The following is a 15,543-nucleotide window of genomic DNA, read 5'->3' on the forward strand; positions in this document are numbered from 1 at the left end:
AGACTTTAAAAGTGGTCCACATTAAAAAAAAATCTTAAAGAAATAAATTGGTAATTGGTAAGTCAGAGAAAAAATATCCATAATACATGTATCTGACTATATATATGTATTTATTCAAATTGATAACTAAAAGGTAAATATTCAATTTTTTCTAATGGGTAAATGGAAAATCTCTTTACAAAAGATTATTTATCAGTGACAAAGTACAGGAAATGGGAAGTTAACACACAAAGAGAATGCCAAATAAAAAAGGGAAAATCCCACAAAAGACTATTTCACACTCAATAGAAAGAATAACCAAAAATCTAAATGTTGGTAAGGCCATGGAAGAACAGGTACTCTCATACTGCTGGCAGAGTGTAAAATGGGGAAGGTCTGGTAATTTCTTATAAAGTTAAAATATGCATCTACTTGATGACCCAGCAATTCTACTACTAGGTAAGGAGAAATGAAACTAAGACAAATGAAAATATTTTCCACAAAAATTGTGTATAGTAACATGTACAACATCCTTATATTTGTAATAGCCCCAAACTGAAAACAACCCAAATTCTACAAAAGGAGAAAAGATAAACAAATAGTGATTTATTCATACAATGGGCTATTACCTCAGGGACAAACAATATGAATACAAACAGGACAAAACAGTACCTATTACAGGATTCTACTTTTATCAAGTCTAGAAACAGGCAAAATGAATCTGTTTATAAAAGTTAGAAGGTGATGATGATGGGGAGGGTAGGAACTGACTAGAAAGAGTCACACAGGAATTCTCCAGGAAGATGAAAATATTGCACATCTCAACTTGAGTAGTGGCTGCATGGATGAATACACTTGTCAATACTCACTGAACTATACAATGATGATCTGGACAACATATTTAAGATGAATTATACCTTTCTAAAAATGAGAGAATAAATAGTGGTTGACATGTAATGAAGTGTTCAGGATGTAGTGATATCATCTTCTGCTTCAAATATAGTGCAGCCAAAAATGGAAGATGACCTACCTTTACTTCTCAAAAACTGATTCCAGAAAAATGGGTTAGCTACCTGCAAATCTGTAATTATACAAAGAACTTAGTATAGAACTTACTTTATGGTCACACAAAATGAATCAAAGCCAGAGTCAGCCTTTGATTTTTTATTTTATACTAGTATGACAGAGTAGAAAGAGCATTAAATTAGCTGCTGGTTTTCTAGTGCTGGCTCTATCATTTCACAGGCTTTGTGATTTTTGGTGCATCAGTACACCTCTGGGTTTCGAGTTCCTTTACACTTACAAAAATGGAGATAATGATTTCCTCCTTAGAGACTGCTGTGAGGATCAAATGAAAACAACACCCTGAAAAACTGTAACAGGAATTATACTATAACACAGTAGTCACTGCTTAGTCTTTATTTTACTAAATATTGAATATATGGATACATACCGTCCATTTTATCTCTGGTCGAGCAAGTGGAATAAATCTTCCATCAAACATATGAGAAAATGGCCCATGACCTTAAAAACAAAAGCTGCCTTAGAACAGAACACTGTAAATTGGTGGAAAGGAAATTTTTTTAGTTAAATGTGAATATCAATGGAAATTAATAATTTATAATCACAAAAAAGGAACAAATTGTTCCTTCCTATTTTCTAAAACAAGAGAACAAGAAGCAGAACAATACAAGAATGTAAATTCTCCACTGAGGGGTCTCTGAGTCACTGGAGTTTACATAATGAAAGGACAGTTTTGTGTAAATAAAGGAATGTTAATGACAAAAACTTTTGGCTTCTTTAGATTACATATTGGTAGTGTTAGAAAAGCAGTTTTAAGACAATCTACTAGGGTCAGGAAATCATTAGAACTTTAGTACTCTGAACCTTTAAAAACATCCCTTTTTATGTAAATTTTATAATGTATATACTTTTAGACACATATCAGGGCTTATCTTTGTTTTTATTGATGATATGGGCAATCAAAAGTGGAGATCACTACTTCATCTTATTCATAAGTGACCTTAACATTCTACAACATCTATCAACATGAAACTTTGCTGAGGCACAAATCTGGAATCATCAGAATTTCTGAAGGAGTTAAACTTGGCCCTCTGCATTCACAGATTCAATCAACCTTGGACAGAAAATATTTGGGGGAAAAAAAAAATTCAGGAAGTTCCAAAAAGCAAAACTTGAATTTGCCAAGCTTGCTGGCAGTTATTTACATATTGGTATTATCAGTAATCTAGAATTGATTTAATTATAGAATAATTGATTTAATTCTCTATACACAGGAGAGGATGTGTATGAGTTATATACAAATTTTATATAAGCATTGGGCTTTGGTTTTTTTTTTTTGTATCCGGAGGGGGTCCTGGGAACAAATCCCCCCCCACATTTCCTTGCTAGATGGGAGAGGGAGCTCACTTGGACCAGCCCCAGGCCTTTTCTGCATGTTTCAGTACATAAATAAAGGCTTGTTACTGCAGAGTTTAGACTCCTGGGGATTGGTATAAGATTCCCAAAAGCTCCCTCTCAAAATACCAAGAATCTTAAATTAATGATCGAAGGCTGATACTGGTCCTACTAAAATCTCCAAGGGAACGTGCTGAAAAGACAGCCCTATGCCTTTAATTATCTGACTACTGAAACACAAAAACCTCCCTTTGTCTGCACCGAGGGCACATGCAAACTCTTAGGATCCTTCAATGTGTGTGTGTGTGTGTGTGCGCGCGCACGCTCAATGTCTGACTCTTTGTGACCCCATGGCCTGTAGCCAGGCTCACCTGTCCATGGAATTTTCCAGGCAAGAAAACTGGAGCGGGTTCCCATTTCCTACTCCAGGGGATCTTCCTGACCCAGGGATTGAGCCCATGTCTCTTGAGTCTCCTGCATTAGCAGGCAGATTCTTTTTTTTTTTTTAGCAGGCAGATTCTTTACTACTTCGCTGCCTGGGATATCCATAAATTACTCCAGTAAATAGGAAAAAATTACAAGAAGAGAGGAAAAAACTCCTCATGATAAAAGAGAACATTCTTTTTTCTCTTTGTCTCTGGAGAAAGATGATATTCTTTTACTTGGATTTAAGTGGCCCAAGACTGAGGTTGTGAGTATAGGTCACAAGGAGTTCTCTAAATTTCTTGTTAATCTGCTAGAGCAGATTATATATTCTAGGTGTGAGAATAGATTTCACAAAGTAACTGAAGGGAAATAGCAATTTTATTCAGCAAAGATAAAGGAAAAATCAAATTTACAACATTCCAACACACAGTAGTAAGGAAAAACCACTATTAGAACGTCCTTTCATATAACCTGCAATGAAGGGTGCAACGTGGGAAACTCATTGAAAGACTTAAAAAAAAAAGAAAGCAATGCTTTGGGCTTATGAACCATTCTAGGAAGAAGCAATGGCAAATTTACATTAATGTTAACTCTTCAAAGAATTAGAACACAACTTTCATATTGCTCTTAGTTGTATTTCAAAGAGAGGTGACAGGTGATTTTACACTAGAACTCTGGTTCTTTGAACTGCTTACCAAGATCATGACAAAGACCAGCAATCTGAACACAGAGAATATCTCGTTCACTTATCTGCAGCTCTGGTTGTTTTTCACTCAGTTCACGAACTAGACGTCCTGCTAGATACCCCACGCTGCAGAGCAGGAAGGAACAAAACAAAAACGAAAAATTTATTTTTCTGTTTGAAAGATGAGCGACTGTTAAGATGTATATTTGTCCATGATAAATCCCTAAGGAGGCTGTGAATCAGACTATGGGTTATGGACCCTTCTCAGCAGTTTGAGTGTAAAAAGCCCTCTTTTTCTCTTTTTGTTTCAGAGTCTACGTGTCTGAGCTTGTAGGCTGTATTACATTTCTGTAACAGCCTGTATTACATTTCTGGTCCTTGTAGGCTGTTTTATATTTCTGATTTGTAGAGATTTGCAAGACAGAGAGAATTGATTTTAACTCCCCAAAGAATTGGTCTGCTGCCTGAATAATATTAAAAGACTGATTTCCCCAGCTACCTTTTCTTTACTTTGATTATTATTAGCTTATGAATATTAGGCCTTATTTTTACATTATATTGTGTAAGTTCAGGTAATCCTATTGAATTGTTTTGGAATTTTTTATATATTTAATATTTTCTGAGGGGCGGATTTATATATCCTGTCTTATAATACCAGGCAGGAGAAGCATTCCCCAGGAAGACATAAGGTCTATACACAATATAGTTAGGAAAAAGAGATATAAACATATTATATTAAACCCACTTAAATACATCTATTTTTATAAACTGTCATCTCAATCCTATCAACTCTTACACCATTAACTTTAGCCTCCATCACGGAGAAGGCAATGGGACCCCACTCCAGTACTTTTGCCTAGAAAATCCCATGGACGGAGGAGCCTGGTGGGCTGCAGTCCATGGGGTCGCTAAGAGTCCGACATGACTGAGCGACTTCACTTTCACTTTTCACTTTCATGCACTGGAGAAGGAAATGGCAACCCACTCCAGTGTTCTTGCCTGGAGAATCCCAGGGACGGGAAGCCTGGTGGGCTGCCGTCTATGGGGTCGCAGAGTCGGACACAACTAAAGTGACGTAGCAGCAGCAGCAGCAGTACACCATCAACAATCTATGGTCTTACAAGGGGTTCTAGAAACTTTCCTTTTTATCCTCTGGTCATTTTATCTATTTTTATATAAAGGCTCTGGGGTCTCCAGGGAGGAGGATAACTAAGGGACTCAGGTCTTTTTAAAAAAATACCTTTAACTTGATTAACTGGCTTAACTGTTGTCCCAACAATTATTGATCAGGTATCTCAGTATAATTTTCTTCCAGCCTTCTAAATATATACATAAATATTTTAAACATATATTTAAGTATATTTACTATATATACTGCTGCTGCTGCTGCAGCTGCTAAGTCACTTCATTTGTGTCCGACTCTGTGCGACCCCATAGGCGGCAGCCCACCAGGCTCCCCCGTCCCTGGGATTCTCCAGACAAGAACACTGGAGTGGGTTGCCATTTCCTTCTCCAATGCATGAAAGTGAAAAGTGAAAGTGAAGTTGCTCAATCGTGTCTGACTCTCGACATATATAAACTAAACTGAGGTAAAAAGAATGGATTTGTTTGGGGCCCTTTATATTGGGCACCAACAGAAGGTTCCCATGGCCCATCCAACCTTACATAGTGTTGTATCAAAACCTTTCTTTTAATCCTATTAACATCCATTTAAAATATCTAATTTCTTAATAAAATCTAAAGATTTTTATCCTGTTGGGACAAATCCCTTTAAAATTTTCACCTTCTTGGGAAGAAGTCTCGTCACTCTCCTCTCAGCTTTTTTCTCTATTAATCAATCTAATTAACATTAATTAACCTAATGTTTTTATTGGCATCTGTCAGGGAACCCTAAATGGACACTACAAAATAAGCCTTCCCAAATTTGTTTATTTTTGTCTGTTCTAAACTGATGGCATAGCTGTCTTATATACTATCCGTCTTCTAATTTTCTTCATAGGTAACAATAAAACAGCTCTTTATAATGAAAGCTCTCTAAAAAATTTACCAATTTACCAAGTTTCTCCACTTTTAAGGATCCATTGTCTGGTCACTGACAAGTAGTATCTTAACAGTGACTCAAACCAATAAAATGCAAGAGGCATCCCCACAAGAGAGTGCAAAGGACGCAACCTTCATAAGATTTAGAAATTTATTTCCCAAAACAGCCTAAGAGAGTAAAGTCCTTTGGTGTATAGGAGGATGTAATGAAGGTTAAGATGAAAAAGACCCTTTATAACAAATTTTCCTGAGAGTTGCCACAGCCAGACAAACAGACTTCCCAGTCTATCTGACTGCTTGCCAAATGTATACCATGTGAGTAACTTTCGGGTAGCAGAAACCAAGATCTCAGAACACAGTAGGGGTGGGGGGATGCCTAAGAAGATCAGGTAGAACTTTTATATCTTTAAGATTACAGGAAAAGAAACGCAAATACTCCCAGAAAGACTTCTGTTTCTTTAAGTTCAGAATTTTGAAAAGATGTTTTATCAAGTTGGCTTTTTCTAGCTGCACATGAAAAAAATTAATTTTGGAATATCAAAAGAACCCCATTTTGGCCAACTTTAGGATAAGAGTTAATTCCCAATTAAACAAGTACTTGTAAGTACAAATTCTATACATACATAATACAAATTTCCCAGTGTCTGTCACTTAGGGTAACCTATCAGCAGTTTTTAACTGAGCAAAGTAAGGATATTCTGACACACGCTCCATCATGAGTGACTTGGGGAAATTATGCTAAGTGAAATAAGCCAATTACAGAATGACAAATATTCTATGAAATCACTCATATGACTGTAGCCCGCCAGGCTCCTCTGTCCATGATATTCTCCAGGCAAAAAGTACTGCAGTGGGTTGCCATTTCGTATTTCAGGGAATCTTCCCAACTCAAGGATCTAAACCAAGTTTCTTGCATCTCCTGCATTGGCAAGTGGATTCTTTACCACTGTGCCACCTGGGAAACTGTAATGAGGTACATAACATGGTCAAATTCACCGGAACAGAAAGTAGAATAATGGTTACTGAGGGACTGGGGAGAAGAGAAATGGGAACTTGCTATTCAATGGATACAGAGTTTCAATTTTGCAAGATGAAAATGTTTTGGAGATTGGTTGCCCAATAATGTGGACATATTTAACATTATTGAACTGTAAACTTAAAAATAGTTAGGAAGGTAAATTTTATATTGTTTATTTTATCCCATTTTTTTAAAAAGCAAACTTCTGGCATCGTAATGTTTACAACATAGATTGAAGATATGGTGCCCAACAAATGTTAAATACACTTTTAGCATTTCCACCTGAAAGTACTTCCTGAATGAATAAATATCTTTCTTGTCCCCTAAACTCTGAACTCCACAAGAATAGAAACAGTTGCTACCTTATCAGTTTGGTATGGTCTAACAATTTTTCTAAAAATACTTTGGCCACCTGATGTGAACAACTGACTCACTAGAAAAGACCCTGATGCTGGCAAAGATTGAAGGCAGGAGAAGGGGACAACACAGAATGAGATAGTTGGATGGCATCACCGACTCGACGGATGTGAGTTTGAGTAGGCTCCGGGAGTTGGTGATGGACAGGGAAGCCTGGTGTGCTGCAGTCTGTGGGGTCGCAATGAGTCGGGACATGACTGACTGAACTGGACAATTTTTCAGTAAGTATTTATTGATGAATAAAGATTTGAGTAGATGTTTGTGTTCTGGCTAATTAAAAATGCTTCTAAACAAATAAACAAGACCAAAGTAACAGAGCAGTTTTCCCTTATCATTGGTTTCATTCTTCTCATTTGAGTTACCAGTAGTCACCTATAGTCTGAAAATATTAGATGGAAAGTTCCAGAAATACACAATTCATAAATCAATTTTAAATCAGTCCATTCTGAGTAGCATGATGAAATCTCATACTTTTCTGTTTCATCATGACCAGGTCATGAATGACTCTTTTGTCCAGCGCATCCCATACATTAGCCACTTAGCAGCCAGCACAATTATCAGGCTGATTATCAACATTTCATAGTGCTTATGTTCAAGTAACCCTTATTTTGCCCCAAAGTGCAAGAGTAGTAAATCTGGCAATTCAGATGTGCCAAAGAGAAGCCTAGAAGTGCTTCCTGTGAGTGAGTAGTTCAGTTCAGTTGCTCAGTCGTGTCCAACTCTTTGTGACCCCATGGACTGCAGCACGCCAGGCTTCCCTGTCCATCACCAACTCCCGGAGCCTACTCAAACTCATGTCCATTGTAAGTGAGCAAAAAGGTCAAAATTCTCAACTCAATAAAGATAAAAAAAGATTGTTATGCTGAGGTTGCTAAGATCTATCATAAGAATAGATCTCCTGTGAAATTGTGAAGAAGGAAAAAGAAATTTGTGCTAGTTTCAATGATATACCTCAAACTGTGAAAGCTACAGCTATGGTGTGTGGTAAGTGCTTAGTTAAGATGAAAAAGGCATTAAATTTATACAACAAGGTATTCAGAAAGAGAGGGAGAAACTATGTTCACATAACTTTTTAAAAAAAATTTAAATTAATCACATAACTTTTAACTCATTGTATTCTTCTTACCCTAAAGTGAAAGTGAAGTCGCTCACTTATGTCTGACTCTTTGCAACCCCACGAACTGTAACCTACCAGGCTCCTCCATCCATGGAGTTTTCCAGGCAAGAATACTAGAGTGGGTTGCCACTTCCTTCTCCAGGGGATCTTCCTAACCCGGGGATGGAACCCAGGTCTCCCACATTACAGGCAGACGCTTTACCATCTGAGTCAACAGGGAGGCTTCTTACCCTAGACTGTGCTCAAATCGATTGTGTGAAGCTCCTGGAAAAACATAGTAACCGCCTCCCAACTGCTTGATGTATCGCAGGCGCTGAAATTGTGGTGTGTCGATGATTCGCATGAGGAGAGGGTGAAATTCAATGTGGCCATGGATAGGATCATTGATCACCTAGAAAATTATGTTTAAGTTAATGTGAGCAAGAAATCATTACCCCATCTAAAATTTTTGTCCACTCATTCCGATCTACAGTGTGAAGTTAAAGCTATTTGCTTTCAAGTAAGAATACTACTACGGGAAATGACAAGGTATGAAAATCTTAACTTTATTTAGGAATCACTACCAGACAGATCAAGTGTATTGGACCTGGGTACACTTTATTTCTTAATGGATTCTAATAACAGAAGGGTAAAGATTTCAACCTTTCTGTTACGTATATGATTTCATCCGCCTTTAGTAGAGTCTAATGGCTTATACGATCTGAATGAGTGTGTTAAATGAATGTGTTTAACTTGAATACAGGACTAACTTACTACTCGGCTTTGTTACCCCGGCTTTCTTTTGATTTCCATTTGCATGAAACACTTTTTCATTCCTTCACTTTCAGTCGGTGTTTCTTTAGGTCTGAAGTGAGTCTTCTGGCAGTCTATATGTGGGTCTTGTTCTTGTACTCATTCATCCACTTCATGTCTTTTGATTGGAGCATTTAGTCCATTTATATGTAAAATAATTATTCATAGGTATGTACTTATTGCCATTTTGTTCATTGTTTAGGGATTGTTTTTGTAGCTTTTGATCCTTTCTTCTTTTGTCCTCTTCCCTTGTGATTTGATGATTATCTTTAATGTTATGTTTGGATTCCTTTCTCTTTTTGTGTGTGTATATCTATTATAGTTTGTGCTTACTGGAAGGTTTATATATAGCAATATATATATTTATATATGTGTGTATATATATACATACATGTGTTTATACATACATACATATACATATATACATACGTATATATATATATATATATATGTTGGTTGTTTGGTCACTCTGTCATGTCTGACTCTTTGCCACCCCATGGACTACAGCATGCCAGGCTTCCCTGTCCTTCACCATCTTCTGGAACTTGCTCAAACTCATATATACCCCCCCACACACATGATTATTTTAAGTTGCTGATCTCTTCATTTCAAATGAATTTTAACAAACTTCTATTTATTCCCCTTTTCCCATTAGTACTATTTTTTTTAATTATTTATTTATTTGATTGCCTTGGGTCTTAGTCGAGGCACACAAGATCTATACTGCATCATGTGGAATCTTCCATTGCAGTGCACAGACTCTCGAGCTGTGGTGCAAGGGCTCATGTAGTTATGGCATGCAGGCCTACCTGCTCTGTGACATGTGGGATCTGTAATTCCCTGACCAGGGATCAAACCCAAGTTTCCTGCACTATAAGGAAGATTCTTATCCACTGGACCACCAGGGAAGACCCCCTTGAGTACTGTTTCTGGTATTATATTTTACATCTTTTTGTTTTGCGTATCCCTTCACTACTTACTACAGATATAGATGATTCTGGTTTTTGTCTTTTAACTGGTTTTATATGTGGCTGTTTGAATACCTTCACTGTATATTTGGCTTTACCAATGCGCTTTTCCTTTCATAAGTGCCTTTATTTAGCATTTCTTGTAAAGCTGGTTTGGTGGTAATGAACTTTTTTTAGCTTTTGTTTATCTGTAAAACTTGATCTATCTAATTTTACTGAGAACTTGCCAGGTAGGTTCTTGGTTTTAACTTCTTCCCTTCATCACTTTACTCTACCACTCCCTTCTGGTCTGCAGATTTTCTGTTGAAAAGTCAGCTAATAGTCTATGGGAGATTCATTATATAAACTTGCTGCTAGCCTCTGACTGCTTTTAATATTCTCTCTTTATTTTTAATTTTTGCCATTTTAATTATAGTATGTCTTGATGTGTTCCTCTTTGGGTTGGGCCTATTTGGGGCTCTCCTTGTTTCCTGGACTTGGACGTCTATTTCCTCTTCCAGGTTGGGCAAGTTTTCAGCTATTATGTCTTCAAATATGTTCTCTACTCCTTTCTCTCTCTTTTCTCCTTCTGGGACCCCTAGAATGTGAATGCCTGAGGTTCTCTCAGAGGTCTTTTAAACTGTTCTCATTTTTGTTTTCCTTTCTTTTTCTGTTTCGCTTTCACTCTTGTCTTCTAGCTGGTTGATCTCCTCTGTATGACTTCATCAACTATTGATTCCTCCTAGTGTATTTTTTATGTCAGTTACAGTATTCTTCATCTCTGCTTGATTCTTCCCTATTTTTCTATTTGTTAAAAAATTTCTAACATTTTGCTCTGTAAATCCATTCTTTTCCCAAGTTTTTGATCATCTTTACCATTACCTTGAACTCTTTATCAGGTAGATTATCTGTCTCTACTTCACTTAGTTCTTTTGTGGTTCTGTTTCTTAGTTTGGAATATAGTTCTCTGTTGTCTCATTTGGTCTAACTTGTGGATTTTATTTCTATGTATCTGATAGGTTGGTTATGTTTCCTGACTTTGGAGAAGTGGCCTTTTGTGGGAGATGTCCTGTGTGTCCCAGCATCTCACACTCCTCTGGTCATCAGAGCTATATGCTTCAGGGGTGCCCCCAGTGTGGGTCCTTCTACTGTGGTGGGCTGAGTATCGTGGGTAGTGTGGTAGGTGTGGCCTGCTCCCCAATTAGGTTGGTTGCCAGGGCCTGCCTTGTGTGGAGACTCCCAGCCACTGGTTGGCAGGGCCAGATCACAAGGTAGCTGGCTGCAGAACCCCAGAGCATCCTGGGGCTAGTGCTGGCTCACTGGTGGGCAGAGCCAGGCTCTGAGATGACAGGCTGTGAGGCGGGGTTCCTGGGTTTGGTGCTGGCCTGCTGGTGAGTGGGGATGAATTCCATAGTGGCTGGCTGAGGAGTCCAAAGTGCCTCAGAGCTTGTGTTGGCTTGCTAATGAGTGAGTCCAGGGCCTGGGGGGTCCCAGGGCTGTTGTCAGCCTGCTGGTGGGCAGGGCCAGGCTCAGGGGGCATTCCAGGCTAGTGCTAGCTCACTGGTGGGTGTAGCTGGTCCCAAGGTCTCTGGATACAGGGTCCTTGGTGTCCTGAAGCTGATGTCAGCCTGCTGATGGGTGGGCCTGAATCCCAGGACCACTGGCTGTGGCACCCAAGGTGTCCCAAAGCTGGAGCTAGCCTGCTGTAAGGCAGGGCCAGGAGGTAGGGCCCCAGGACTGCTGCTGGGCTGCTAATGTGTTGGTTGGGTCCTGACAGGGTAGGCTGTGGGGCTGCAGTGGTCTTGGGGCCTGTGTCTGCCCTCTGGTGTGTGGGAGGATCGGGGTCCAGGAGATCCTGGGACTGGTGCCCACCCACCAGTGAGTAATGCTGGGTCCTGGAGTTAGTGCCTGCTATGTCAAATACTGTACTTCATCTTCACTATTATATAATTTCTGGCTTCAGAGGCAAACTGAACTAAATTTAGCATGGAAAACCGACTCAAGAATAGAGGTTATAATCCTGGGCTAGGCAATGGTTTCTTAGATATGATAGCAAAAGTGTAAGAAACAAAAGCAAAAATAGATACAGTGAACTACATCCAAATTTAAAACTTTCATGCTCCAAAGAACACTATTAAGAAAGTAAAAAGATAGGGAATCCCTTGGTAATCCAGTGGTTAGGAGTCCAAACTTCCATTGCTGGGGGCCCAGGTTCAACCCCTGGTTGGAGAACTATGATCCTACAAGCTCCTCAACATGCCCTAAATAAATAAAAATAAAAAGATAATCCAGAAGATGAGAGAAAATAGTTGCACAGTGTATCAAATATCAGGGTCTTATATCCTGAATATATAAAGAACTCATAATTTGAATAGATTGTGGTGATGACTATGAAATTTCTAAGAAACAATGACTCATATATTTAAAATGAACGAATAAAAGAATGCATATATGTGTATAACTGAGTCACTTTGCTGTATAGCAGAGATTAGCACAACATTGTAAATCAACTACATCTCGATAAAAAATAAAAATGAAAAAATAAACAGTGAATTGTAAGGTATGTGAGTTCTATCTCACTAAAGCTGTTTTTATTTAAAAAGAAATAAAGGTAGATGTCAAATTAGGGTAGAAATCAATTTTTTGTTCAACTGTACTGCTGATGGAACCAAGGTCAAAAAGGTATCAATTTCATTACTAGACAGTGACTCACTGACTCAAGCACTTAGTAGCTTTAAGAACTATTTTCAGTGACTATAGTTCATACATGAGGTTAAACAATTTTGCTTTCCATGAAAAATAGAAAAATAAATAAAAGGGAATAAATGAAACTACTGACTTGAAAATTACTTTGAAAAGATTTTTTGCAGCAAATTGTGAAAAAGTGACCTCAGATTATCTGAGATGATCTCAACTAATAAAGAAAACTCATCTTATCTCTGCCCTGCCTGAAGAGACCACCCAAGCTGCAGCTATTGAGGAGGGACACAAGAGAATGGAGGACAGTAACTGTCTTCCAACTGCAGGACGAAATATTTAGATATCATCTTTGGAAGTGATCCTTCTATTTACTTCTTTATGAAAATGAAGTATTTTAATAATAGGTAACTTTTTCAAAAAAGGGCTGGAATTAAATAAATTTACTCTAAGAATCACTACTTCATCTCTAAAAGGATGTTATTGTGGAATTGAAGCAAATTTTCAAATGTGATTTTCAATGGAAAATAAGCAGACTAATTTGTAGAAGTAAAATGGTCATAGGATCTAAGATAACTCAGTGCATATAATACCTCTGACGAAAAATACAAATGGTGACTTGGTAAAAGGAGAATGACAACCCTGTCCCCTCTTCCAGATCTGAAACTAAGTTTCCTTACCCTATAGATGTCAAAGGGTAAGCAATGTTGTACATTTCTTATCACTAACCAATCAAGAAATATGTTTCCTTTTTAAAAAAAAAAAATTTCTTTAATTATGGTATTAGAACTATGCTGAAGAGCTTGTGAAAAATGCACATTCCTAGGTATCTAAAGTAAGTTCCCATAATCAGAATTTCTGAGATGGGAGCTAGGCAGTTGATTGCTTTTTAAAATGATTCTTGGGACACTAAGTCTGAAAAACACGGCTTTTAAAATGTCTGGAAGGGGCTGGGGGATGAAAAATAAACAACTAATTTTTAGGCCTATACCTACTCTTTGACCCATCATTTGATAAAAATGTTTACCAAAACTGATTAAGTAATGTTAATGTAAAAGTTATTCTAGGGTTTCCCTGGTGGCTCAGTGGTAAAGAATCTGCCTGCCAATGCAGGAGACATCGGTTCTATCCCTGGTCTGGGAAGATCCCACATACTGTAGCTAAGCCTGTGCACCACAACTACTGAGCCTGTGCTCTGGAGTCTGGGAGCTGGAACTACTGAGCCCACGTGCCACAACTACTAAAGCCCGAGTGCTCCAGAGCCCATGGTCTGCAACAGCAGGAACCACGACAATGAGAAGCCTGTTTACCACAGCAAAGAATAGCTGTAACTAGAGAAAGCCCATGTACAGCAACAAAGACCCAGATAGCAAAAAAGAAAAAACTGTTATTCTATGACTAAGGGTAGGGCTATATGTGTTGGTATGAATATCTCTCAAAAATACAACATTAGAAGGCTACTTACTGTGAATGAAATTCCATGTATATAATGTCGCTAAGAGTCAGACATGACTGAGTTACTTCACTTTCACCTTTCACTTGTATGCATTGGAGAAGGAAATGGCAACCCACTCCAGTGTTCTTGCCTGAAAATCCCAGGGATGGGGAGCCTGGTGGGCTGCTGTCTATGGGGTCGCACAGAGTCAGACATGACTGAAGTGACTTAGCAGCAGCAGTGTTTAAAAACAACATGTAAAACTGTACTATACACTGTTTATGGATATATACATGTAGTAAAAAACCCAAAAACCATTGAAGAAAATGATTAAACACCAAGTTCAGGATGGTGCTTACTCTTGGAGAAAAAAGGATGGAAACAGAATTCAAGAGGGATACAAAGGAGGCCTTCTATTGTTTCTAATATTTTGTTCTAGAAATAAAAGATCTGAAGCAAATTAAGCAAAATGTTAAGATCTGACAAGCTCGGCAGTAGCCTATGTATACTTTCTATGTGCTTAAAATATTTTAGCTTTTCTTGACTTATATACTCTATGGTTATTTTAGAAAATGCAGAAAGTTTAGGAAAGTAATAACCCATTACTCTCAATCCAATTACTGAAAAGAGCTTTCTTTCCATTCTTTTAAAAATGACCTCTACATACCTGAATTATATCACTTTATGTTAAAAAATAATAATAAACTCAGATTTCTCTTACCTTCATTGTATCTTGGATACAATTAAGCAGCTTCATTTTCTTCCCATGGGAACTAAAATTATAACAGGATAAGCAAATCTGTCATTATTTGCTTAATAATAATCCTGGAATATATAATCAACTTTAGATTGTTAGAATAGAAGTCAGATTAAAAGGACAATTAATAATTCAAACATACTCCTCCCTAGAAACCCTCTCCTTCCTTTTCTTTTGAGACATGAGACTTTTGCCCTTAATCCTCCTTTCTTGGTAAATTCAGATTTCAACACTTCCCATATCTGCATCACTGAATGTTCAATATACACTTCAAACTTACTTAAACCTAACCAATGCCAACATCTACCCTAATGATCCTAAAATTTGCTTGATTTACGTAAGTGAAATCTCAAGATAGCCAGGTCTCTTTGAAGTAGAGTACAGTGATAATGAAAAATGATTTTGGCATCAGGCAGAACTGGCTCACATCTTCTCATGGAATCTACATGACCTTGAAAAAATCACTTAACCTTTTTTGGTATATTGATATTCTCATCTATAGCACAGAGATAATACTATTAATATCTCCCTCACAGGGCTGCAGAGGGATTAAACAGTGTGTTCACCACTGAGGTTACAACAGACTCAGTCCCTGCCCTCAAGAACTACAGAATTTTAATTATGATTACAGGTGTTATAGAAATTACTATTGATGTCCAAGTGAATATCTGTCCCATCAGCAGTGTTTCAAGTATAAGAATCTAGAAGTTTATTAGTGTGACCCTGTGGTATGTAAACAAAGTCATCTACCTAAATGGGCAAAGATGTCACATCTAGGACAACTACATTTTTTTGACAATCTGAGTCTCTGTCAT

At 37.8% G+C, this 15,543-nt stretch overlaps 1 protein-coding gene across 5 annotated transcripts in view; it reads right to left on the reverse strand.

Annotated features, from left to right (window-relative positions):
* The window catches only part of SAMHD1 (SAM and HD domain containing deoxynucleoside triphosphate triphosphohydrolase 1), a 67,258-nt gene that overhangs the window by 40,918 nt on the left and 10,797 nt on the right, over positions 1 to 15,543 (reverse strand). For all 5 annotated transcript variants that reach the window (NM_001075861.2, XM_025000618.2, XM_025000620.2 and 2 more), the window contains 4 exon segments: positions 1,433 to 1,503; positions 3,519 to 3,634; positions 8,331 to 8,491; positions 14,693 to 14,744. In NM_001075861.2, the coding sequence (NP_001069329.1) occupies positions 1,433 to 1,503; positions 3,519 to 3,634; positions 8,331 to 8,491; positions 14,693 to 14,744 (400 nt within the window).

This window comes from Bos taurus, chromosome 13 (genome assembly GCF_002263795.3).
Source record: "Bos taurus isolate L1 Dominette 01449 registration number 42190680 breed Hereford chromosome 13, ARS-UCD2.0, whole genome shotgun sequence".
Classification (NCBI taxonomy): domain Eukaryota; kingdom Metazoa; phylum Chordata; class Mammalia; order Artiodactyla; family Bovidae; genus Bos; species Bos taurus.